At 41.0% G+C, this 27,695-nt stretch overlaps 1 protein-coding gene across 1 annotated transcript; it reads right to left on the reverse strand.

The window, feature by feature from the left end:
- LOC149323211 (maestro heat-like repeat-containing protein family member 7) lies at positions 1-25,704 on the reverse strand. The gene is made up of 13 exons (XM_089538059.1): positions 25,667-25,704; positions 20,404-20,849; positions 19,425-19,549; positions 17,644-17,778; positions 16,747-16,826; positions 13,746-13,851; positions 12,436-12,531; positions 9,800-9,904; positions 7,981-8,116; positions 5,096-5,187; positions 3,110-3,262; positions 1,467-1,563; positions 1-464 (listed from the first exon to the last, which is right to left on the reverse strand). The coding sequence occupies exons 1-13, from the start codon at positions 25,702-25,704 to the stop codon at positions 433-435; spliced, it is 1,641 nt and encodes a 546-aa protein (XP_089394185.1). The 3' UTR covers positions 1-432.
- Between the last annotated feature and the right edge of the window lie 1,991 nt (positions 25,705-27,695).

Below are 27,695 nucleotides of genomic sequence, written 5' to 3' on the forward strand. Positions count from 1 at the left end.
TTAATAGAAAACTTGTACAATTTAACTGGATAAGGGAGAAATCACTGTACTCATTTAATTGCATGTATATAAAAAGGATTTTGTGTCATGGTTCTGGCCCCTGGGATCACTGAATGGCTGTGTCAAATGAATGTGCCCCGTGGCAGCTTCCCTCCATTGTTACTTGTTACTTGCACTGTGTGGTGCTTCCAATTGTCTTTTATAGAGAGTGCTGCTCTGAAATCCAATACAAAACTTGTTCCAGGTAGATCATATTCAGTTCCCTTGGCTGTTACGGGTTCTTGGGGAGACAGCTGTGCCTTTCTGCTATAATGGATGGGAGGAAGACACATTTCCAGGAAAAAAAACCAGAGGCAAGGTGGAAACACACAGCTAAGCGTGGCCTCCTGTGGCCTTTGTTTTCCTGCCTGAAGTGATATTATCATGGGAGTTTTAGTTCTTTGTAGCCTGAAGTATCCCATCACCTGCACAGAACAGAAAAGTTGAGAAGGAAGATTTAATCATAGCAGCTAAATTACACTTGGGAACAGTTGCAGTAGATGCTAAATGTAAAGGCTTGTTTTAGAATAACAAGAATTACAATGTTTGCCTATGGACTTTATCACACCAGCGTACTGTCCCGCCATAATTGTGCTAGCTTAAGAATGGAAGCATACCAATTTGGCATAATTTCTTAATATGCTTTTCCGTATGATAGCGCCTTGGCAATCCATGGTCGCATGGACTGTTTCCACATTGTCAAATGCTGCCTTCCTCAACTCCCCTGCAGTGCACATTCACACAACAGGTCAGTGCTTTGGTGGGTGGGTGAGGGACACACACAAGCAATCACAGCTGCCAACCACCTCCCAAAGCTGGCTGCTGTGTAAATGTGTGCACAGCAGCTGGCTTTGGGAAGCTCTTGGCAGCTGTAATCACTGTGAGGGAAAGGGGGAAGAGGAGCAGAATCATGTGCATTCACACCACATGCCTCCCTGAAGAGCAGAAATGCAGTAGAAAAGATTTGTTGTATAAAGACAACAGCTGTAAGAATGGGAGTCTATTGACAGGTTTTGCCCATCAATGAAAAGATCCATTACAGTTACAAATGGAATGCAAGGCAGCAGTCTAAAAAAGTTATTTAAAAAATTGATGCCCAAAACATGGGTCGACTTATTCATGGGTCAATGTACAGTGGACCATTGGTATCCACTGGGGTTTGGTTCCAGGACCCCCTGTGGATACCAAAATCCATGGATGCGCAAGACTCATTATATACAATGGTGTAGTTAGATCATGTTCCTTATATAAAACTGCAAAATCAAGGTTTGCTTTTTGGAATTTATATATTTTAAAAATATTTTCAAACCATGGATGCTTGAATAAAGAGGGCTGACTGTACTTCTTATTCCTCATTACTAATGTAAAAGATCAGCTGATGTTCTTTCCTTTAGCTAACACCTCTCCCTTGAGTCAGGCAGCATTACCTTTATTTGGAATGAGGCATTGCAAGGCTTCTGGAACTTCCCGGAGTGTCCGAAGTCTGAAGAGCTGCTTGTAGATCTTCTTTTCCACTTCTTCTGGCTGAATGGGGTTGGGGATGGGGAAGATAGAATCAAAACAAACTTTCAAACTACATGGGCCCTTTACATTCACTGGAGTTAGAGGCACAGGACTGAAAGTGAAAACACCACAAATAAAAAAACTAAAACTTTTTTTTAACCTGAGAGAACATCTCCCTAGGAAACTTGAGAAGTGTTTTCTCACAGAATCTCTAGGTGTGATTCTATGGTCAACTTCTGACAGAGTTGCCCTGGAAAACCTAGAGATTCCTAGAGAGAATATATTAATCAAATCCACAAATAATCAAATCTGCAAAAGTCCGCTATAACTGCTCTGGCTGCATCCTGTGGCATCATGGGATTTGCAATTTAGGGAGAGGTATTTAGAATTTTCAGCCAGCTTTTGCCAGCACTATTTGTTTCCTCTCAGTCAGCCTGTGTAGGAAGATTACTGCATGAGGCACTAATGATCGAGTTGAAATGGAATTACTATCTATGATTCCTTTTTGCATGTCGTTGTCACTCATTTGTTGCTGATCCATCATTATACCATTATCATTGCACAATTTTACATTAACGAGAGATGCCTTTCAATGTGAAATGGTGCGATAATAATGGTGTAACAACAGATCAGCGATGGATGAGTGACGGCGTCATGCAAAAAGAATAATACAGTGATGGTGAACCTTTTCGAGGCCGAGTGCCCAAACTGCAACCCCAAACCCACTTATTTATCGCAATGTGCCATATCCCTCTGGCTTTCTAGTAACAAACTCTGGCAAACTCTGTGCTGGGGTGACGGCACATGTGCCCACAGAGAAAGCTTTGTGTGCCACCTCTGGCACGCGTGCCATAGGTTCGCCATCACTGGAATAATAGGTTGTACTGTACTGCAGCCATTTACTCAAAACCACAAGGTTGTGAGTTCAAGACCAGCAAAAGGGCCCAAGCTCGACTCAGGCTTGCATCCTTCCGAGGTCGCTAAAAAGAGTACCCAGACTGTTGGGGGCAAATTAGCTTACTTGCTAATTAGCTTACTTGCTGTTCACCGCTATGATCTTTGGAATAGCGGTATTTAAATAAAATAAATAAATAAATAAAAATAATTCCACTTATAGTTCCATCATTAGTGCCCTGTTTGGTAATCGCCTATGTGTTAGGTCAACCAACACATTGATTGTGGTCGTGAACCCTTGCAAATACATAATGCAAATCCCCCCAAAATTAAGAGATGAGATAGCTGCCACTCAATGAGTACCAGCTACAGAGTTTGCTTTGTCTCCCTTGTCCCAGGAAGGGAAACAGGTCAAGTTTCCTAATTATTTGGAAGCTGCCTCCCAGGAAGTGGGGATACATGAATTTTTGAACTAAAACTCATGGATCAGTATCCTCAAAAGCTTTTTGCTGTGAGGGAAGTGTGTTTTATATTCCTGAGACTGTCCCTTCCAAATCAGGACAGTTGGATAGGTTGTTTCGAATTGTATATAGGACTTATATACAAGGCTACCATGCCCCTTTGCCAGCCCTCCCCCCAACACCAACCCAGTGTGTCCATGTAAATAGCTCACCGTATCTCCCATTAAGTCTCCTGCCTTCCCCAGGAGGGAATATACTAGGAGAATCCCAGCCTCACTTTTCCTCCTCAGGGGATCATACATGGCCAGCAAAGAGGTCTGCAGAAAAGTTCTCTTTTGATCCTCTGTGAAGATCTTCCCAAACAACTACAAGAAATAGTTCTGTTACTTAACTAATGTGCAAGGAATATCATTCAGTACTGATTTTTAATTTAAAAGTTCTAGACTTGAAACTAGCAACAAAATTTCACTAATCCCTGACAACAGTGCCTTGTAGTACTGCTGGCGCTAGAGCTGGGATGGAGGCGTGGGGTGGTGGAGAATCGAAATAGTGGCAAAGGAAAAAGAAGCATGTCTTGTTCTCCCAGCATCCTGAAACCTCTTCCCACTCTTCTATGCGTTCTTAAAATTCTCAGATCCAGGGCTGCCTGCTACCTCCGAACCTGAGCATTTTATTGCTCTATGTTGTAAGGGAGAGAAGGAGGTATTTCTGAAAAGTGAAGGTAAGGTGAAGTATCTCACATCTCACCACCTGAAACATCCCTGAATAACTCCCCATTTTTTAACAGAATGATGTACATCCTCCTAAATCTACACCCTATTTCCTCTACTACACAGTATACAGTGGGACCTTGGTATCTGCTGGGGTTTGGTTCCAGAATCCCTCATGGATATCAAAATGTGTTTATGCTCAATTCCCGTTAAGTACAATGGGGTAGTTGTGCAATGGGGTGCAATTTTAGTTTTAAAGGGAAACACAAATATGCAGGCATGAAGGTTAAACTTGTCAGAGTTCAGCTTTCATCAGCAGAACAGCAAAAATGTGGGTCAGACTATTTATTCTAAACCTGCTTTCCTAAAGAATAAAGACTTACTCCAAAAAACAACAAACATGCAGTTTGCAGTTTAAAAACAAATAATAATGACTTTAATAAATAAATACATCACAAACTAATTCCTATCCTGATGATTTGGGAATAGAGACGAAATCCCACTGTTCCAACACCACCATCTTTAATATAGCAGGAAGAAGAGAACAGTTAACCTTTCTCAGAGGTAACTGTTAGGAACTTATCGCTCACCTTTTTAAACCAGCTCCAGCCTCCCGATTTCTGACTTCTAAAAAGTGCTGGCAGATTGCAGCTGGGACCCAGCTTGGACCCCGGGCTGATGGCAGCTGGTGGTTCAGCAGTGATTTAGTGAGCAATAATCCATGCCTTCATCCCGCATCCTGGCTCCAGCCCGGGATGCTGAAGCTGGTTCAGAAAGGTCAGCAATAAGCTCCTTACTCTGACTGAAACTGGGAGGAGACTGTTTAGAATCTCGAGAGAGAGTCTGTTAGGCAGTCTCCAAGAGTGAGTGACCAAAGTCATATGTTTTGATAGATTGGGATAGGTAGAGGGAAGTCCCTCTCTATCTAAGGAGGGAAAGGAGAATGCAATGCATGAATTTTCCAACAGTAGTGTCTCTTATATAAAATGGCAAAATCAAGGTTCACTTTTTGGTGTGTGTATATATATGTGTGTGTATATTCAAACCGGGAATGGCAGAATCTGTCAATAAAGGATATGGAGGGTCAACAGTATATGACAACCTGTTAAGGGCTCAAGTATGCCAACTCCCTTCTCTTAAATCCTCTTTCCTTCCACCCTCAATGCCCAAATCAAATCAAGCCCCAGCCTTCCATCTCAATTTCTTTTTTCCTTTCATTTCGCATTTCTGCAGAGCCAAATACGTTTCAGGTGTTCCAGAACTCATGGCCTTGCTGGCTCCATTTTTTTCTGCCCAGTTGATAAGCATGGGACCAAAAGGTTGTAGACAAAGGGAAGATATTGCATTCTTCATTGCGTCTGGTGTCACAGACACTTTCCTGCTGCTAGCACCTTCTAGGACAACCCAATCTTGCAACAGGAAGGGTCATTGGCTGCAATCTTGCCATGCATCTGTCCTTGGTGGCACCACAGAAGGTTCTCTTCTTACCTCACCCACTGTGCGGGTGTCTTTATAATCCAGCATCTTCTTGTTTTCTGATGTCTGGCACCACAGTCCTCCTGTCTCTCTTATGGCCAGCCCTGACATGTAGATATCAGAAGCAAACTCAGTGATTTGTCTCCATATAACAGGTCTTTCTGACATAATGGGATGGGATTTGGGGATTATGTAAAATCAGGTTTTACACAGGGTTCTAAGAGCTACCTCTATGAATTCCTTCCAAGAAGACTCACCTAATAATATCTCTGATGTCTACTTCAGGCTGCGGTGTGAAGAAAGACATGAGTAATGAAGAACTCATCTTGGTTCACAGGAAGATATTTCAAATGCTCTCTGGGACTATTACTGTATGTCATACTTTACTTATGACAGGGATGGGGAACCATGAATTTATCTATGACAGGGTGGGGAACCATAGTCTTAGAGTGGGTAGATCCCCTCCAAACAAAACTTCATGGACCAGGTAATGTTGGAGATGTGGCCCCATCCCCTTGGGTCATTGTACAAGATGCCCATGTGAAGAAGGTTGAAGAGGATAGAAGAGCTCTCAGCTGGCACTTGCAAGAGCAGCATGAGTCCCAGCCTTGGAATGGTGTCTGCAAATACTGCCTGAGAATGTACTGTGGGAATCCTGCTTGGAGCAGAAAGTGTGGAGACTTCTTTCCAACTCATCTGGTGCTGGGATGGGGAGGGGGCTCAGGGAGGAGCCCTGTGAGATGAGGATAGAGAGACTCTGCAGAGTTTTAAAACGGCAGAATTTAAAATTGCTCCCCCATGTCCACTAGAGGAAATTTAAATTTATTTTTTGCAGGGGTGTGTAGCAGGGGTGCAGTTCCCAAGGTCTTGTGAGAGACCAATGTACCTCCCTAACCCTGGATGGTTGCCTACTCCTCTTGTAAGGAATGCTAGACCATAGGCCAAGGTTGGAAACTGTGGTCCTCCAGATATTATTGAACCACATTTTCTCTCAATTCCAGCCAGTTTAGGCAAAGGTAAATAATGTTGATATTAATGCTTCTCTCTTGATCCAGTCAGCTTTGTGGAAGTAGGCTGAAGATGGAAGGTGGTTATTTCTCAGTGAATTTCCAATATCCTTTGGCCTCAGGATCCACAAAAGCAAAAGAGAAACAAAAGAAGTTCTTTTGCACTTTAGAAAGGAATTTGGTTCATTGTTTCAGTGCTGAATTGGAAAATATAGGCAGTATTCCTAAACCTATCTCTATCTTTCTCATAACACAGCCACAGATAGGAACTATCCCTATAGTGACTTAAATGTACAGAACATGAAAAAAAATCACTCTCCCATTGTATATCAAAGGCATTGATAATTTCTTACTCAGAATTGAATCTTTAAATAAACAGTATCAATTTGATAATGATACCATGCTGATTACAGTGGATGTTACATCCCTATTCATTCACTCACTCATTCATTCAATTTATACTCTGCATTTCTCCTGGGATCCCTTTATACCAACATACCACACATACGTTTATAATTCAAACTTTACATGAATTCCTTAACACAACTGGTTCTAATGATCTTCCTTCAAAAATTATTACACCTTCAGCAAGGCTAGTTCTCATTTGCAGCAATTTCACTTTCAGTAGAGATCACTGCTTACAGCTATAAACACTTGCATGGCTCTTCTTATTCAAATCTGTTCATGGTATATAAATAAAACTTTTATTATTATTATTATTTATTATTATGGGCAAACTAGAAAATAACATCCTTAAAGATGCAAGTGACAAATCTCCCTTATGGGCACCATACACTGATGACATCTTTATGGTCTGCACTAAGGGAAAAACATTCTTAGAAAAGTTTATACTGTATAATTGGCTCTGTCCATCCAATCAAGTTTACAATTAGCAAGAGAGCTGAACAGCCACATATCCCTGTCCTGTGTGTCTTTCACACGACTGAGAATCATAAACATACATATTTCAGAAACCACATATCTGAAGCCTTGATCAGGAAGCTGGGACATCCCTAAAATTACAATACTGAACTTTCTCTATCACCATCCCTTCTTTGATTTATCACTGTTATTTAAGTGTCATCTCCTTCAAGCATTTTGGACAAAAAGGGAGATTTTTCTGGATTTACAGACCTAAGATGTTAACACATCTTCAACACAGAGGACAACACCATCATCACTGAAGGATGCTGAAAACAGAGCCTTCTAAATTGCCACTGGATGCTGTTCAGTTTATCTTTAGCGACCAAAAAAAACCTGCAAAAGCTGAAATATGTTACTTATTTTATACTATTAAAGTTCTGGTGGGTATATTGCCCTATCTTGAATGCATATGAGTGTGGAAGAAGGTTAAGATGTAAAGTCCCAAGAGCTTCAGATGTATCCTAAGCCATCTTTAAAACATCTGTAGAGAGATATTGTATAGAATGGAAAATAATTCCACCTTCGCACTCCCAGGGTGTTCGAGTTGGTATTGCAGTGGCTTGTTACCTTGAATGATGAGTCACAAATTATCACTCATTTTTTCTGAATAAATCACAATCTAATTGCTCAGTTTAGATTTGAATTTTATGCACTGACTTAAAAGTTTATTTTTAAGTTCAATTTTTTATGTTCAATTTTTTTAAAAAAAGGTTTTGTTTTTTTTTTTTTTAAAAAAAGCTCAACCACTGTATTGTATGTGGTTCAAAAATTAGAAATTGGACTTCTTCATCTTCAAATGTGATATTACTTTTGTAGGAAGTGTGAACATTCATCAAATATTTCTTAGGTATGTGGGGCATAGAGAAGGTTAGGAACTACTGATTTAGGGAGATGGGACTGATGTTTATGAAGGTAATGTATGGCTGCCCTCAACCAGAGATTGGGTATCCATTCAAGATTACTCACCCATCTGATGAAGCAGCAACTGATACATGTACTTGATAGCCTCCCTGGCATAATAGCTCACATCGTCCACTGAATCTGAAATGTAGATTCCAAACTGGGCCACCTGACGTCCCAAGGCAGGGAGTTCACCAGACTTCTAATGCAAAAGAAAACAAACTGAGATTTACTCTTTGCCCTGGTTTTGTTGTCAGCTCCTCTCTATATTCCAACTTATCTCTGTTGCACCAAATCCACAGCCAAGGCCATTAGAAGAAGCTCTGTGTTCTCTGAGAGGTGAATCAACTATGTGTAGGAAATTCTGTGAATTGGAGAAGGGATGGTGATAGAATGGATATATTTCAGGATAATTGACTTTAGGACTGCATACTAAAAGCCAGCATGGTATAGTGGTTTGAGTGTTGGGCTAGGATACTAGGAGACCAGGGAGACCAGGATCTGATACTGGGAGACCAGAATCCGAATCCTCAGTCAGCCATGGAAAACTACTGGGTGACTTTGGGCAAGGCACACTCTCTCAGCCTCAAAGGGAGGCAATGACAAACCCCTCTGAACAAATTCTGCCATGCAAACCCCATGATAGGGTTATCATATGTCAGAAATGACTTGAAGTTACATAACAACAACAGGACTGCATAGAGACACCTAAGATGCACTACCGCTGCGGCAGTAACTGGGTAGTGATTTTCTGTCATGCAGAAGGATGGTATAGCATCCTCCCACACCACAGATTTCATCAGAAATTCTGGGTAGAGGTTTCACCTGTTCCCGTTGCAACAGAAAGGTGAAAGATGTACCCATTTTGGCCCTGCAGATCATAGAATCATAGAGTTGGAAGAGACCACAAGGGCCATCCAGTTTGACCCCCCTGCCATGCAGGAACAACGATGATAGTGTGGGTGCTGTGATGGCTTCAAAATAGAGGTGTGGGGGCCACATGTGGCCTGCAATTCATGTGTTTCCTATCAGTGATACAGTGCCTAAAAGCATATCATTCAGGAGGAGCACTAAAATGGAAAATCCCCTGTGGCCAAAGGTGTCCAGGGGATAGGGAAGAGAGCTTGAGAGGCAGGATAAGATCCAGTAAAAACAAAATTCCAAAGCAATACTTAGCTGGAAACGAAAGTGGCCTAAACAAAATGACAAAATAGTAATATCTTTTTTTAAAGCAAAAGAACACGATGTCTCATAAAAGAAGATCCTGATCTGTTGAAGGCAACATCATTCCCCATTTGCCTTAATTCTTTCCATTCCCACATCTAGCTGGCTGAATTGGGAGCATTCTTAGGGTGGGGGTTGAGTGGAAATGTGCCTGTGGTCCTAAGACCAATTCGAGTTTAATAAGAAAAAGATTTCAGCTTATACAGTATTGAACAAGCTTATCGCATATTTAAAGCGACTTACCTCTCCCAGCTTAAATTTAAAATCGGGCGGCATCTTGACATTATCATAAGGATTTTGCTACTGAATCCGCCACCTGGATCTATCCTGGGTCCATCCCCACTCCCAGGAGCGCTCCAGCGGCCATTTTCTTAAGAAGGAAATCTCCTCGTTTCTAGAAGAGGCATGCTGACCACCCCTGGGAGAAGGGATGGACTCAGGATGGACTCGGGCAGCGGATTTGGTGGCAAAATCCTTGTGATAATATCAGGATGCCACCTGATTTAAAATTTAAGCTGGGAGAAGTAAATCGCTTTAATAAGCAATGCGATAAGCTCAGAAGACTCCCTCCCAAAAGCAAGGAGAATGTTTAATGCCAATTTGGGCACTTATGCCTCCTACTCTGTGACTCCAAACATAACCCGTGGGTGAGCTTACTCACTTCAAAATCTGGTAGCCGAATAGCATGGCGAAGGAACAAAGTGCTGCATTTCATGGCCCTCGATCTCTCTTGGATATCATGTGAATGAATCCAGAAGCTGATGTGCTGTGGAAAAAAGAGAGGCTTGGCAGCACTGTCACATCTGTACAGGATCCCACACTACATAAAGTAACAGCCAAGATCTGCTGCTGGCTGTTGTGTCTATGCACAAAATTGTCTTCAGGGTTGGCCTTAAACATTTTGCTACCTGAGAAAAGGGAGACAAAGACAAAGGTGCCTTTTGCCCCTGGTTGTTACAGGTATGGAAACTTGATATCTGAAGGAACAACTCTTCCCATATATGCCTATTTGAGAATTGAAATCTGCTGGAGGAGCCTGCCTCTCTGTCCCACTTGGTGGAGCAATAGACTGTGTGAGAGCACGGGAGAGGGCCTTGTCAACTGTGACAACCTGGTTGTGAAATGTCCTTCCCTTGAAGCATGCTTGAAGCATGTAGAGCAAGCCAGCATGGTGTAGTGGTTTGAGCATTGGACTATGACATGGGAAACCAGGGTTCGAATCCTGACTCGGCCATGTAAACCCACTGGGTGACCTTGGGCAAGTCACACTCCCTTAGTCTCAGGAGGAGGCAATGGCAAACCTTACCAACCCCCCCCCCCCCCGCCCCCCATGATAGGTTTGCCTTGGGTCGCCATAAGCTGGAAATGACTTGAAATCACACAACAACAAATGTGTGTGTGGGTGGGTGTCTGTCTGTTTTTATAAACTTATACTGCACCTTTCTCCCAAAATAGGATCCAAGGTGGTTTATAATAATTTTAAAAAAGATCCAACTAAACTACAAAAGTTAAAAAGGAATTAAACATCAACATTATTAACAACACGATTAAAAACAGTTAAAATGCTAAAAACACTTAAAATATATTTAAAACACAGTTTCAATAAAAGATTTATACACATACATATACATACATATACACACAGCACACCACAGTTGCCAATAGTGGTCTCATTTTAATGACAAGAAAAAAGGTGTCTTTTCCAAAAGCATGGCACCTAAGGAATTTACCCAAGATGTATACATATATGATTTTATATTGTTTGAACTTTAGCTTTTAAAGTATGCAAACTTTAGATATGCTTTAAGGATGTTGAATTTATTTTTATTGTTTTAAATTTTATTGTTGCAGTGTTTTAAAATTATGTCTTAAATTGCTGCCCTGATTTTATTGTAAGCAGCTCAGGGATCTTAACAGCGTGAGTGTGGAATAGAAATAATGTAAACAATAAATAAATGTCCTGATCTTGAAAAATACAAAATAGGTGCTGCCTAACTGAAGCTCATGAGATGATGCATCTATCTAGTTGCACTATGCTCTTATCCCAAAGGATGCCTAAATATCAAGTATGCCTATGGCTCAAGCCAGATGTTACATTAAATATGTAGCAAGTAACTGTAGGAAGACCTTTTCTTTTAACTCATAAATCTCTGCATGAGTAAACCCCATTAAGGATGTATACACACTGCAGAAATAAAGCAGTTTGACTGACATGGCTCCAACTTGTGGAATCCTGGGATTTGTAGTTTGGTGAGCTTTTCAGTCTGGCGTGGCAGAGCTCTGGTGCCTTACTAAATTACAAATCTCAGGATTCTGTGAGTCATGAGAGTTACAGTGGCGTCAAACTACTTTATTTCTGCAATGTGGGTACACTACAGATTGAGCCCACTTCTATTGGTGGCAAGTGGATCTGCAGTGATGTGGCAGTGAATCCCGATGGATTTTGCCACAGCTGAGTTGAACCAGTGGTGGTTGGTGGTTCCCATGTCAGTGGGGGCAGTGAATCCATTCCAGGCTTTACAGGAATTCACCAAGGTTCTGAAACTAATTAGTAATAAGTGTCAGCATGCTAGAAATCTCCTGTAAAGTTTAAAACCTGGAGGGGATTCACTACCCCACTGACATGGGCTGGGAATGACCATCCAGCAGTGATTTGAATGGAAGACCTACTGGTGCTGAACCAGGGCAAAGTTCCTGCTCAACATAGAGCAGATGCTGGAGAAGCAGCTAATAAAATACATTAGGAATGTCCCTGCAATGGTGGAACCAATGTCTGCCCATCACAGCCAGGGTTGTTGTTTTTGTTGTTGCTGCTGTGCCTTCAAGTCGTTTCTGACTTAGGGTGACACCAAGGCAAACCTATCATGGGTTTTATAGGCAAGATTTGATCAGAGAGGATTTGCTTTTGCCTTCCTCTCAGGCTGAGAGAGTGTAACTTGCCCAACATCACTCAATTGATTTCCATGGCCATGCAAGGATCACTATACCACATAGATGGTGGGGAAGTTTAATTCTTTCACCCTAGCCAAATTTTTAAACCTACAATTGGGATTTTAAAAAAGAAAACATGTTGTGTATGTGGAGAAGGTTCAGGCTAACCTTTTCTTTACGTGTTTGCGGCATGGATCAGGGCTCCTTATGCATACTTATGAGTAAAAGAAAAGGTTATGCAATAGCACGCAGTACCTTTAACAAAACATCTAAATTAACCCTAAGAAGGTAATGACTGTATCATTTCCCTGCCAGACTCTCCCTGGTACTAACCGCAAGGCAAATTCTCCTCTTGAACTCCCTTACCTCTAATATAAACAGGAGATGGCTTGTGGTTGGAACCTCAGACAGCAACCCTTTCAGCATAGTTTCCATTGTGTCAGAGGATGATTTGTAGAGAGCCTGAAAGGAAAGAGAGCTGTGGAAGAATCGGTATAGAAAGAATTCTCTTGCCTACAGTTTCATTACAAAGGGCAAATGGTGTCGTTTATCACTTGGGGAAAATTGGGGTTTTAAACAGGGGACAGTCACGCAATTGTGGTGTTTCCAAGGACAGTTGCACAATTGTGATGAAGATTTTCACACAACTTTGAAATCAGAGAGGACTTATCCCGGGAAGAACCAGGAATGCTCCAGCAAAAAATCGTTCTCAGGGAAATCCCGTGAATGATTTGTTCCTGGAGCATTCCTGGTTCTTCCCGGGATAAATTCCAAGCGCAAAGTGTGTGAAAATCTTTGCTGCAATCATGCAACTGTCCCTGGAAAATGTCTGTTTAAACCCCCAATTTTCCCTGTGTGATAAAGTCCAATAGAGAGGAATAAATTTATTATGGCATGAGCTACTGAGGAGTAAGTTCCATTTCCGTTCTTGATTATGTACTCATTTTAGTTATAACCCTGTCTTTAGAAAACAAACAAACCACACACTCAGGGTGTCTACTGATAATAACATCTTGGGTTTTTTGCACAATAGCATCATGACTAATCATTCTTTTTAAAATTCAGAGAGGACAAAATGTGCCCTTTGGACAATTCAGACCATCTCAGCAAACAATTTCCTGGTTTAAAAGAAACCGTGGAAGAGCTGTTGTGCAAACACAAGAAATCACTTCAAACAGCAGCTGAAAAGAATAGAACCAATGGACAGAGAAGTGACAGGAACCAGTAAAACCCAAGGATGTCTATTGCAAGAACTCATGCTTTTTTAAACTAGTCTGGAAGTGTACACATCAGTTTGGCACGACTGCTGAATTTTAGTGGGCATGGCTCTGTTGGAGATGCACATTGTGATAAGATCCACAAGGCTTAGCCCCTGGACCTTCCAAAATTGCTCCCCCCCTCCACCTATTTTAAAATATATTCAGAGGAGCTGAGGGAAATCATGTTGTTCAGCATGTCCAAGAAGGATCCTTCTACTGGAAGTAGTTTTATGGATTCAAGATAACCTCTTCCTCATTTCTTTATGTCTTTCCTGGGATACATGCAGATATTTTCTGTCCCATAGCAGCCTCAGGAATAGATTGTTACTTAGCAATATGGAATAAAGATGGGATCAAGGTTCATAAAACCAGAGTACCATGACTGTTCCAGTATTGAGATATCTGATCAGAATTTACCTGACTGTGAGAATCCCCTTGGTCTGTTTGCATGCTGAAAACACCATGAAAAGCCAGCCGCAAGATGCATGTTTCCAGCTCACGTTCAAAAGGAGGCTTGATTTTGCTGATAGGACCAAGGAAAAGGAATCATTTATGCAGAGCTTGAGAGGGGCTGTCATTCAGATATTTTTGGAGGCTGATATACATGACGCAAACACACACAGTCTTAAGTTTTATAGAAACTTTCAGCAAAGTCATCTGTTAGCATATTCATGATTTGCTGCACATTATGCCTCTCCCCATTTGACCTGATAGCACAATTAATTCACTTTTAACATCTCAAAAGATTTAGTAGAATAAGGATTCAGCTGAGAGTTTTTAATCAGTGATTTTCTTTTTTTAACTAGCATGTCATTTTAAGGGATATTTTAAGGGATATTTCAGATGTGTGGGTGAGACCAGCCCTGCCATTAGGCAGAGTGAGGCAGTCCCTTTATGTGTCAGATTTGGACATCAGAAAAAGTGCAGCGACATGCTAATTATTTCATTTGTTATTACAGGTTGAATATCCCTTATCTAGAATTCCGAAATCCATTATACTCCTAAACCCAAAATAAGTGGCTGATAGTGATGCCCTTGCTTTCTGATGGTTCAGTGCACACAAACTTTGTTTCATGCTAAAAATATTTAAAATATTATGTATAAAATTACCTTCAGGCTATGAGTATAAGGTGTATACAAAACATAAACAAATGTCATATTTCGACTTGGGTCCCATTTCCAAGATAATAATAATAATAATAATAATAATAATAATAAATAATTTGTTTTATTTATATACCGCTATTCCAAAGATCATAGCGGTGAACAGCAAGTAAGCTAATTAGCAAGTAAGCTAATTTGCCCCCAACAGTCTGGGTACTCATTTTAGCGACCTCGGAAGGATGCAAGCCTGAGTCGAGCTTGGGCCCTTTTGCTGGTCTTGAACTCGCAACCTTGTGGTTTTGAGTGAATGGCTGCAGTACAGGCATTTAACCACTGCGCTACCAGGGCTCCATATCTCATTATGCATATGCAAATAGATCCAAAATTGAAATAAATAAATCCAAAACACTTCTAGTCCCATGCATTTTGGATAAGGGAGACTCAACCTGTACTGCTGTTTCTACAGTCAGAGATGGGAAGGGCTGCTTATGGAATCATAAGTCTTGTGTGACAAAATAACCCGGCTGGTTTGGGCTGCTGTAGCTTGACTTGTGATAATAAATAAATAATAAATACAAAATTTATTTGTATTTTCCCGCCTCTCCCAGGTGGATCGAGGCGGGATTACAACCCAATAAAATATACAATATACAAGTACAAATCACAACAATAAAAACAGCAATATAGTACAATAAACGATAGGGATTCATTGCTCACTCATAGAAGCTTATCAGACATGTTATTTTCCCCATTATGGGAACGGGAAGGGTCTGCTTGGGGCTGCGCACAACTGAGAAAAAAATGATTTTATCACACAGCAAATCATCCTCAAAATGGCCCCCATTCCATCCCCTGGCACCAAGCCATCCCCATTCAGTGCTGAGCGTCAGAGTGTCATTTTGCTCAGCTGGAAGTTTTGTGACCTGAAAATTCGACTTGCCTCAGCACTGAATGGGGATGGCTTGGCGCTGGGGGATGGAACCGGGCCATTTTGAGGATGATTTGCTGTGCGATAAATTTTTTTTTCTCGGTCATGCGGGGCCAGGAGTGGCCCCTTCCCATTCCCATAACAGGGAAAATAATGTGTGCAATAAGCTTCTTGGACAGCAAAATGTCTAGGGTTGGCTCTGTACATTAACATCTCCTGTGGTTTCTGCAACCTGCCCCAATGACACCATCATCTGGAAGTGCCTGGAGACACCTCCACCTTTCTCTTCTTTCAGGAAGAGCTGACCAGAGAGCCTTGGGATCCTGTAGGTCTTACACTGTAAGAGCATGTGGGCAGAGGTGGTTCACAGGATTGGAATGAGTACAGCTCTGCTTTCCTGCATTTGTTTGGGAGGCTTGCATTTGCAAACCCCCTCGATTGATTATATTCCTCAAGATATCCCTAAGCAATATATATTCAGGCAGATCAGGAATCCGAGGTGAAGAGAAGCCTCAAGGATTATTCCAAAACTTTCATAGTTACCCAATGAATCGTGTGTGTGTGTGTATGTATGTCTGTGAAGGCAGAAAATGAATTTGCTAAAAGTGATTAGCATAAAAAGGTGCAGCCTAAAAAAATGAACTGAATGTTAGTTAGTCTCAAACGTGATGGTATTTGCTAAGACAGCAAAGTAAAAAGAGCAAGGTATAATGATAAAAAGTGTTGCAAGGCCAGAGGGATGCTGCTTGGAAGAGGAAGCAAAAAGAATTGGAGGAACTTTAACATGGAAGGAGCATGTTTATTGACTTGTCTCTCACAAGTACAGAACTGTGCATAACATATAGTTTGGATACAGAAATGTGACTGGTGGGTTTGTTCCTTCAACACTGAGGCTGGGGGCTGGTATGTGCTATTGAACAATTCCCAGATCAGCCTTCTTGACCTGCCTCCTCCTGCTACTACTATTACTGTTGCTGTTATTTCTACTGCTCCTAAGATTGATATTGACATTGGTACAGATATCACCATCCCTGTCCCCTCTCTTCTATAGGATAACCCCTCCTGTACAATTCACCCACAAGTATTTTCTTTTCTTTTCTATTATGCTTCTATTGGCATGTTTTATACTTTCGGCTGTTTTATCCTATTTTATGGCTTGGATTTATGCTTTTACAATTGGGGGGCAGGGCAGGGTTTTTGGGATCTGTCTTTTTAATTGTAATTTTTAATTGTAAGCTGTTTCATTTTACTGTTGTGATCTGCTTTGATTCCCTGTGAAAAAGCAGAAAACAAACAAACAAACAAACAAACAAACAAATAGGGCCTCCTTCAAGATGGTTGCATTGAGGAACAACACTGTTAACATGTCCTAGGCAGACCTGGTACCTGAGATTGTAGACAGCCAACATAGAGCAGGACAGAGTGAAGGATGGCACAGAGTAGCTGGGCAGTGTCTCCATAATCATCTGAGAGATAAAAAGAGGTATAGTAACAAATATGAGAAGTGACACTCCATCAAACTCCAAGTTGCCAAGTAAATAAACAAAGCTTCTGTCTTTTTGTCAGCTCCACCACTGAAACAGTTACTTCTTTTTCTTATTTATGTTCATCTATTCATCTATGTACATCTATGCATAAAGCTCCTTAGTTAAATACAGTGGACCCTCCACATTTGTTAGGGTTAGGGGCACATGACTCCCATGAAAATGGAAAAACTGCAAATAAAAACCACTATTTTTTTTTACCTGCGAGAACACTTCTTTAGCAATCTCTAGGGTCCTCTAGGGCAATTCTGTGTTCAAGATCTGCCAGACGTTGACCATAAAATTGCCCTGGAGGACCTACATATGCCTAGAGAAGTACTGTATTCTTTCTAGCAATCATTAGGTCCTCCAGTATGACTTTTGGCAGAAATTGACAATAGAGTCACATTGGAGGACCTAGAGATTTCTAGAGAGGACATAGTGATCAAATCTGTGAATAATCAAATCTGCAAAAGTCAAATACACAAATGTGGAGGGCCAACTGTAGATTTAATTAATTAAATTAATTTCATGTACTAAGTCTCCTCTCTGATGGAGTTGTTTATCCTATCCTAAATGTGGTTGCACATTTACCGTCTCTTCCAAACCCTACCTCCTCTGGTGTTCTTTCATCCCTCTGGTGTCCCTGCTACTTCCCCTAGTGTCTGTTTTTTGTTCCTCAACATTGAAATCCAACTCTGCATCCACCCTTCAGGAGCCCTCCCCCTTCCTCAGTTTCCTGGGGTTTCATCTTACTTACCAGTAGCACTTCTGCCAATTCTGCTTTTGTGTATGGGAGATCCAGTTTGTCTTGACCACTCTTCAGGGCAGCTAGGCACGTTGTGGAGATGGCACGGAGGAAGCTAATGTTTTCCTCATTATTATCTGTGAATGTCTAAAAAAATATTATCATTATTATTATCAGAAATAGTGTATTTTCTTTTGTCTCACATATGCCAAGAGAAGTATCCCAAAACAGCAGATAATAACAAATAAGACAGTTCTGCTATAGGCTTACAATGTAAAAGTCACAGAACAAATGGGAGAAAAGACACAGATGGATAGTGGTGGCAGTGATAATTCCTGGATTTGACATCAGCTTTCCTATGTCTTGAAATCTTCTGTGAGGCCCTTCTCTCTGTCCCGCCATCTTCTCAGGTTCATCTGGTGGGAACATGAGAGAAGGCCTTCTTGGTGGCTGCTCCCAGGTTCTGGAACTCCCTTCCCAGAGAGGTTAGATTGAGACCCTCCTTGCTGTATTTCCATAGGCAGGTGAAGACCGCTTTGGTTTAAGCAGGCCTTTGAAAACTGATTGCTGAATGGGAACAGGCCTTGCATGATGTGTTATATTGCATATTTTTTCTTTTCTTTTTAATGGCTATGTTTTTAATTAGCTTTAATTTTCTTGATTGTTTAATTACATGTTTAACTTTTGTATGAGCTAAAATTTTAGTTACAGTATGTTTTAATTGTTCTAAGCTGGTTTGAGCCCTGGCCCAGGGGAAAGGTGGACGATAAGTAAAAATGATGATGATGACAACGACAATGATGAAATGTTGACCCCAACCTGGTGCTTTCAATTAAGCTGTTTCAAAAGGTGGACAAATGTCCACTTTTAATTGACATTTTTTTATATTTTCCATTTTATGGGTGTAATAGTTGCTGGTCTGTTTATGCTGCTTTGTTACTTATTTTGGTGTGCTGCTTATTTTGCTCCTATTGGTATAACAGGTCAGATCCAGAGTTTTTGCAAGTGGAACTTTGGCACACTTGAGGTAGATGGAGATAATTTTGATTCATAATTTTTGATTAATACAGTGGACCCTTGTTATATGCTGTGGTTTGGTTCCAAGATCCCCCGTGTATAACAAAATTCATGTATGCTCAATTCCCATTAAATATAATGACATAGCAAAATGGTGTCCCTTATAAAAAATGGAAAATCAAGGTAAATTTATACTTTTTTGGAACATTTTCAAACCGTGTATGCTTGAATCCGTGTATAAAAAATCCCTGTATAAGAAGGGTCGACTGTAATTTCAACTTTTCTATACTCCTTTGTTAAGCAAATAAAACAGAACCAACCAACAACACCCCCCCCCCACCCACTGTAAATGGCTCCAGTGGTTAGGAACAGTGTGGAACACTGCATGGAGAAGTGAGAAGGAAAAAATGGCACAAATCATCCCCACTTTCTTTCAGCCGGAGTCTCCACTGAATCCCATTCCCTTTTGCTAACAGAGGGAGTCATTGCATTTGTCAAACAAGCCCAACCCACTAATGTGTGTGCATGCACACATGCTCACACACATAATGTATACTTCTATGAGAAGGACTTACCTTCAAGTCAGTATAAATATATTTTAAATAAATAACTTTTTCTTCTTTATCCTTGAAATGCATCTCAAACATCTTTCAAATAGGGGGTACCCTGGCGCTCCAAGGCGCAAATAAGAGTTGATGACTATCGACTTGTGCTTGGATTTTGCAAATACAATAACTTCACTTCAAGAGCAATGAAAAGGAAGGGGATGCGTTTACCTTTTCTTCATTGTGAGCACACTCCATGACACTGATGATGATTTCCACATCCAGTAAGCTGGCACCGTCTGACTGCATTGACTGGAAGGAACGGATTGTGGATTCCAGGGTGTCATCTATTGAACCTAAGAGAGAAGCGAGGTGAAGAAAGAAGCCACATAATATAAAAGAACTGAGTAGGATGGAGTATGGATGTTGTGAATATTGTAAAGTAATGTTGTATTGTTGTAATGTTGTAAATATTGTAAAGTATGGGTCATGATGGGATATATGTTGGTGGTAGGGTAGTATGAATGTATTTTATGTTAGGTTATGATATTTTTAATTTTAGTAATTTAATAAAAAAGAAAAGAAATTGAGAGAGAAGGGGAGTGGGGTGCGGACATGGAAGTAGGAAGAAATCTAGACCTCCTTCCTTTTTCAAAAGAAGGCCATCTGGTCATCTTGGAAGCTTTCTCAAAACAGACAACCTGAGCTGCATCCTTAAAAATGTAAGAAGAGCACCTCTTGATCAGACCAACAGGTTTAGTGTAGAGTTGAATCCAGTCTAGCTCTCAAATAGTCTGTATCCATGCTGCAGAAATAATCCAGGTTGACACCACTTTAACTGCCATGGCTCAATGCTATGGAATTCTGTGCTTTGTAGTTTGTTGTGCCACCATAGCTCTTTGACAGAGAAGGCTAAATGTCAATACAAACAAACAAACAAACAAAAACAACACCCTACAATTCCCAGAATTCCATAGCATTGAACCATGGCAGTTAAAGTAAATTCATCTATTTTAGTGATTCTTGAATAACAAGTCATAAAAAGTTGTTTATAACTACAGTGGCAACCAAGTTCTTCAAGACCTGTAACTCTAACTGCATCCAATTACTTTTCAGAAGTCACTTCCCCAACTCTGAAGTTACCCAACTGGCCAGGTGCTACATCCCATCCAGGAAATTCCCTTGGATCCCCAGCCAGGTGTCTCCTTACTTGCAGTTTCAGATCCCATGGTGCTTTCTGTGGTGATGCTAATAGCTGCAGAGGGGTGAGCCATCTTGTTATGGGTCTCCAGCCTGTCCAGTTTTGAGCACGATTCGGGTTTTTGTTTCTCCTTCTCCTTAGGTTTAGCACCATGGGGGTTGATTTTGCAGTTTTTGCAGCAGTCCCAGAGTGTCCGTGTATTTTCGCCATCGCCTACAGAAATGTCCTTATTTGCTCGGCAGAACTGAAAACTCCAAAGCCTGGAAAGCACCTTCCCCTGGGCCTTTGCTTCAGGGTCCATTGTCTGCTTTCTGCAGTTGTTTGTTTGTTGCCCACAGCTGAGAAAGGAAGCTGAAGAAGTGGCAGCAAGTTCTTCAAGTCTACTGCTGTTTCCCTCTTCCAGGAGCCCAACACTAGCATCCCTGTTTTGAATGAGGACCCGGAGTCTTTCCAGCCTGGAAGAGATTATAAGAAATTGGTTTTTGAAATCTCTTTTTATTCTGTATAGCTAAATTGAGTTTTGGCTTCCTTACACAGGCAATTAAAAAAAAAACTTGCACTGGGGGACTTAATCTGAAGTATTTTCTTAAAATGAAAATTTTAAGGTATTACAGAGTATTGAAAATGTCCCATATCCACAGGAGTATTCTACAATATCCGAATACTTAGAAAAAAACATCTATTTGCTTTGAGTAGCTGCCAGTCTTCTTTTTTTTTTCAATTAAAAATCGCAGCCAATACTGTTTTCATGTGCTTAAAATACTACTATTTTTGTCTGTAAAAACAGCCAGTAACTCCGCATGGCAACTGCGTAAAACCCAGAGACATTGTTCACACCACTTCAAGTGACCAGGTAATAAAATGACTGTCTTGTACATCTAGTTCTACATGAATTCTGCAACAAAAGGTGAATCTGGGTCATTGAAATGTCCCGTTTGAATGCACATAAATCCACGCTTATAAGATAGTGGAGAAACATGTACTGTACTCTGAAATGTAGGCCACTTAGTTCAGTGGAATTTACTCTCAAGTGAGTAAGTAAGGATTGTAGTTTAAGAACATCATCAAGATGACTCCAGCTCAGGCAAACACTTGCTTCATCTTATGACTCATGATATTATATTATGTCTACTGAATTAAAGCATTTAGTCAAGAAAATACATTCCAAATAATCTTGGTTTTAATTTTGCTAGGAGGTTTTAATGCTGGAACCAATTCTGGTATTCCTTGGCAATCACCCATCCAAGTACTAACCAGGGCTAACCTTGAATAACTTGAAAAACTTGCAAGATCAGATGGAATCTGGTGCCTTTAGGGTATTCATGTACTGTTTGGGTACAGCTTTTTTTGGGGTGTGTGTGTGTGTGTGTGGAAACTGCAGTTGTGTAAAACTTTGATCATTCTGGTGCTGGCTTTGTAGCTGCAGGCTGCATGAAGAATAAAACAATAATTTTGCAACAATGTGATTTTGAGTTAGTATTTGGGCTCAGCTTAAAATGCTGATACAGTATGGCTGTGCCAACTGTAGGCTTGCCATCCGCAGTTTGAGCTTCCACAGATGGCAAGCCCCAGCTTTTTCAATAGGTGTGTGTGCATGTGGTAGTATACACACATGGATGCACCCATTGAAAAGAAGAAGACTTAAGCTTTCATGTTTTTTTGTTATCTGCACAGATGGGTGGGTCCGGAACAGATCCCCCATGGATAGCAAGGAACAGCTGTACTCCCTCAGACGGTTTTTTTAAAATGTTGTAAGCTGTCCTGGGTCCCAGTCTTGGGAGAAGGGTAGGATAGGAATAAATATAATAATAATAATAATAATAATAATAATAATAATAATAATACTCCCTTGGAGACCCTAAACTAATCTTTCCCCCACTTGATGTCCCCCAGATATTTTGGACTATACTGCCAGTCTGGAGATTCTGAGAATTGGAAGTTCTGGAGGACATCAGATCAAGGAAAGCCATTCTAAACAGTGTATGGAGACCTCAAGGAAAAGGTGTGGAACACGTCACCCTCCAAATACTGTTGAACTGGAGTTTCTATTCTCTCTCATATTAGGCTATCCTGGTCAGGACTGATGGGAATTGCAGCTGAACAACATCTGGAGGGTCACATGTTCTCCACTCTGTTAGAATATGAGCTTGCTCATGTGCTAAGATCATCCTCAAAGGCCTTGCTTTGCATGCTCTCAGTGCAGGGACGTAGCCAAAGGGGGGTTCTTGGGGTCCAGACCCCCCCTTCCATTAGAAAAATGAATGGTGCGCACTGCTGTGCCGCCATGCCCAAGCTCCATTATAATGGTGGCACTTAGTCTGGACCCCCCCTTCCTAAAATCCTGGCTATGTCCCTGCTCAGTGGAATCTGCTGTATAGATGGTGACGGGTAGCACACCATCCAGTTGTTTAACTGAAACAGCTAAAATAGTTCTGATTTCTAAAGAGAACCTTTTGGAAAGAATGCTTCTAATTCAAGGTAAGAGATGTCTCTGAGTCCTGGTTTGAAATATCACAGATAATTATAGAACTAACATGCAGAGGCCACTGAGAAAGCCCTCTTACATCTCTAAAATATAATCTTTCTCTTTCTCCTGACCAAAGAAGAGCTGTCAAAACCCTAGTCAAGGACAGAAAAGAAAAACTTCATAGCACCAGTCCAGGTTCGGAGAAAATGTTATCTGCTATCTTCTGCTATCACCTCACACCTGATCTGATGCAATTCCCAAGTACATACCTTCCAATGAAATGATGAACCCAACCACATGTAGTATGAGCATTAGATTCAGTGGTCTTGTTATATCTAGATTCTCTAGGTTTTTTCCCTCTCTCCCTCTGTCTTACCACTTCCACCTGACTCCCCCCACTCCCAGTTCTTTTCTAGGGATAGAAATAGGAGAAAGATTTTTAAGTTTAGGGCCAGTTGGTGTGCTACGCCTTTCCGTCCATACATGTTATGGCATCTCGCAGACTTGCCTCTGATGTCATATGGCAAAGTTGTGTCCTGTACTATGAGCACACAATACTACTTTGCTCAAATAGATAGCAATTATTATGGGAAATGCCAGAAAAAAATGAGAGAGAGAAAGAGTTCTATAAATACCCACTCTTACAGAAGACCTCTGGCTATCTTACAGGTCTGCCAGGAGAGGGAGATGTCACAATGGAGGACCTGTCACAGTTACCTTAGCAACTCTGCATTATTCCCCTTCATTTTGCTTTATGTGACATCTGTCAATTTGTCCTGCCTGTGTTTGCTTTCAATTCAGGCTCAGTTTGCAGATATACCACCCAGACATAATACTTCCAAACAACTGACCCTTCCATTTCCTTTTGCAAAAAATTAAGCGCCCTTCCATTCCAACCATTCTTTCCTCTAAAAATGCTTCTTTCAGAAGTCAACTTTGCAGTTTAGTTTTTTCTGTGTGTTTGTGTTTATAACATTTAGTGCCAACCAAAGGCTCCAGGCCACAGTTCACCTTCACGGATGAACTTCATTATTTATTTTTGATTAAAGATTAGCCACTACAAAATGAAAAATAAAAATGAGGGGAAATACCCCAAGGATATCTTTCAGACTAAAACCAAACTAGTAGGGCAGTCTTTAAACATGTCTCCTTAAAATGAAGAGCCTCTGATTCAATGGTGTTTGCTAAGTGTATGCAGGTCTTATACACTTGTGTACAATTAAAGCAGGGCTGGGAATCCTGTGGCCCTCCAGATGTTGTGAAACTGCAGTTCCTTGTATTCATCATTGGCTATGGGAGCTAAGGCTGCTGGGAGTTGTAGTTCAGCAACATCTGGAAGTTTACATTATTCCTACCTTTGAATTAGAGATATGAAAACCAGTCTCTACTGAATAGCAACAGCATGCTGCAGTTTTACTGATGTTATTCCAGAAACATTTTCATATCTTTATCTTTTTAAATTGCATTTTGTTTTTTTTATTGTATAATATTTTGTACTGTAATAGTTTAATTCTTTTTTAATGCTCACTTTTTATGTTTTTAATTGTATTGTTCTTTTAAATTGTGAGCTGCTTTGAGTCCCAATTTTGGAGGGAAAAGTGGGATGATGATGATGGTGGTGGTGATGATGCGTCTGTGTATACAATTTCCCAAACAAGTACTAACCAGGGCTGACCCTGCTTAGCTTCCAAAATCAGAAGGAATCTGACACCTATCAGAGGTATCCAGGCCATTTTTATACTGACTAAATGATTCAATATTTTGGGGGTTTTCCAGTATTTTAAACTTTTATTACATTCTGCCACTTCATTTCTATCCTCTTAGTGAACACCCAGGGAGCACTTTCAGCAAAGCACTGAAGGACAATGTTTTTTTTGGTTAATAAAATCCTTTGGTAATGTTCAAACCAGCAAAATAACCAAATCATTACTCTTTCATTGTAAACAAACAACTTCTTCACAAACAACCACATTTGTTCACAGGAGGGGTAGGACATGGGAATCCTTCTGAGAGTTGTTGGCTGGCAACACTGGCTGGAACCACACTGCAGAAATAATCCAGCTTGACACTGCTTTAACTGCCCTGGGTCCATACTATGGAATTCTGAGAACTGTAGTTTGTTGTGGCCCCAGAGCAGAGTCAAACTGGATTATTTCTGCAGTGTGGATCCAGTCATCCTTATCCAGCACAACTGAAAATGGTTGCCAAGGGCAGCTATAAGTCTCCATTGCAGTTCTGTGTTACAATATCATATATTTTTGACTTCTCTCTTTCCTTGCCTTGCCTTCCTGCCACTAGGAGCGGGCCCCAATTTTCCCAAGGATTGCTGCTTTGACGTTTGGGCCAAAGGACCTTTTCGTATTAAGAGCATAACTTCTTACTACTGGACTGATTCGGATTTCAACCTGGAGGTTGTTGTGGAAGTATCAAAAATGCATCCTTTCCCAATGATTCATCTCCTTTAATATTTAGCTATGGCATGTCTGCAGGTGTCTAACTTGGAGACAGCCGCAGCGGATACTCTGTCCTCCATTCATGACATGACAATTTGGTGAAGCCTCCTAGAGTTCATGCAGCTGTCCCTCTTCAGACGTTGCCCACCCTGACAGATGCAGAAATATCAAACCAAGGCCCTCTCTTCTCTTCTACCTCAGGTTTGTTGTGAATAATGGCAAGCAGATCTGTGTGAAAACAGCTGTGACTTGGATACAAAGGGCGACGTCCATTTTGCAAAAAAAGGAGAATTGTGGAGAAACAGGTCACCCTCACTCAGCCACAAAAGAAGATGCCAAGCAACAAGCTAACCTCTTTCCTGATTCTTCTTCTACTGTGTCTCCTTGCATTGTGTGCCTCTCACCACTAGGTAGTCAACAAGCTCCACACTCCACATTTCTAGAGCACAGAAGATAAACCAATCACTATTGTTTTCCTGCTTCCTCAAAGTACTCTAGCAATTGCAGTTTGTAGATTGCCTCAAACTATATCTTCCTTCATAGCAGATACAGCTGCTAGAATTCTTTGCCTGGAAATCATTTAACTATATGCTTTTAATTTATAGTAAAGTACAGTAATAATCTCATCAGAGTCTAGGATGTCTGCACTCCAAGCACTAGCTCCGTTACCTTTCAAAATGTAACTTGCATTCATAAAGCACACTGATATCAGCAGGATTACTTAGGAAAGTGCCAAGAGCAATTGACAAACTGGTTGTGTGTATTTATTGCTGTCATGTAAATAGAAGTATAGTGTCTAGATCAAGGGAAGTCATAGTGCCACTATATTCTGCTCTGGTCAGGCCCCACCTGGAATATTGTGTCCAGTTCTGGGCACCACAATTCCAAAAGGACATTGAGAAACTGGAGCATGTCCAAAGGAGAGTAACTAAAATGTTGAAAGGTCTGGAAACCATGCCCTACGAGGAACGACTTAAGGAGCTGGGGATGTTTAGCCTGGAGAAGAGAAGGTTAAGAGGTGATATGATAGCCCTGTTTAAATATTTGAAAGGATGTTATATTGAGGAGGGAGCAAGCTTGTTTTCTGCTGCTCCAGAGACTAGGACCCGGAGCAATGGATGCAAACTGCAGGAAAAGAGATTCCACCTCAACTTTACGAGGAACTTCCTGACAGTAAGGGCTGTTCGACAGAGGAACAAACTCCCTCGGAGTGTAGTGGAGTCTCCTTCCTTGGAGGTCTTCAAGCAGAGGCTGGATGGCCATCTGTCGGGGATGCTTTGATTGTGATTTCCTGCAGGCAGGGGGTTGGACTGGATGGCCCTTGTGGTCTCTTCCAACTCTATGATTCTTTGATTCTATGATTCTATCCATGCCAAGCCCCAGAACTCCCTGGGATGAGGGCTTTTGGGATGCATAGTCTAAAGATGCATCCATGCTGAGTTAATATATATGTATAAGTCACTTTAGCTGAAACTTCTAGAGATTCCCTAAAGCTTAGGGTGTATCCATAGTGCAGAATTAAAGCAGTTTGACACCACTTTAACTGGCATGGCTCCATCCTGTTCAGTCCTGAGAGTTGTAGTTTGGTATTCAGCCTGCTCTTGTGCCTTTCCAGACTATCTCAGGATAGAGTCATTGCAGTTAAAGTGGTGTCAAACTGCTGTAATTCTGCAATGCGGATGCAACCTAGGAAAACGTAATTTTCTCACTCTCTATGCCCTGCACTTGTAGCCCTTGCAAACCCAGATCCTCTGGCTTCCTCTTGATTCATAAAGCTTCCTCCAAGATGGCTGTCAAAGAGATTGAGAATGGTTTAATGTGGTGATTCCTATGGCCTTTTCATTCTGGAGCCATTCTTTGAGATCTCCTCATTGAGGGAAGCCTCTTAGACTCACCATCAAAAGAATTGGATCACTTAGACTGGTGGATTGGGCTGGCTGCAATTTTTATATAGGATGCATTTAAAACTTCCTGACATTTCTGAGTGTTTTGTGCAATTTTGAAATGAGTGCAACCTGCTTTCAATTTTTTTCGGTTTTTTTTTTGAAGAATATAAGCTGAAACATTAACTACCAAAAAATAAATAAAGCTAATAGCTACTACATCTATTTGTTGCCTCTGGTGTGGTTGCTTGAACAGCATCCAAATCTTAGAAATGGTGTACTATTTTGGCTCGCAGCTCCCAAAGTGTCCATGTTTGCTTAGAGATTTTGGGTAGGGTTGCCACAAAACAGCGATACTTTCTTTGGGCCAAGCAAAATTCACAAAGCACTGTTGGTCCTCCTTATCCAGGGATTCAATTATCCACAGCTTGAAAATATTAAAAAAAAAAGTATGAATTCCCAAAAGCAAATCTTGATTTGCTATTTTATATATGGTAT

Source organism: Sceloporus occidentalis, unplaced genomic scaffold (genome assembly GCF_023333645.1).
Source record: "Sceloporus occidentalis isolate IW3139 unplaced genomic scaffold, rSceOcc1.0.p SCAF_1, whole genome shotgun sequence".
Classification (NCBI taxonomy): Eukaryota; Metazoa; Chordata; class Lepidosauria; order Squamata; family Phrynosomatidae; genus Sceloporus; species Sceloporus occidentalis.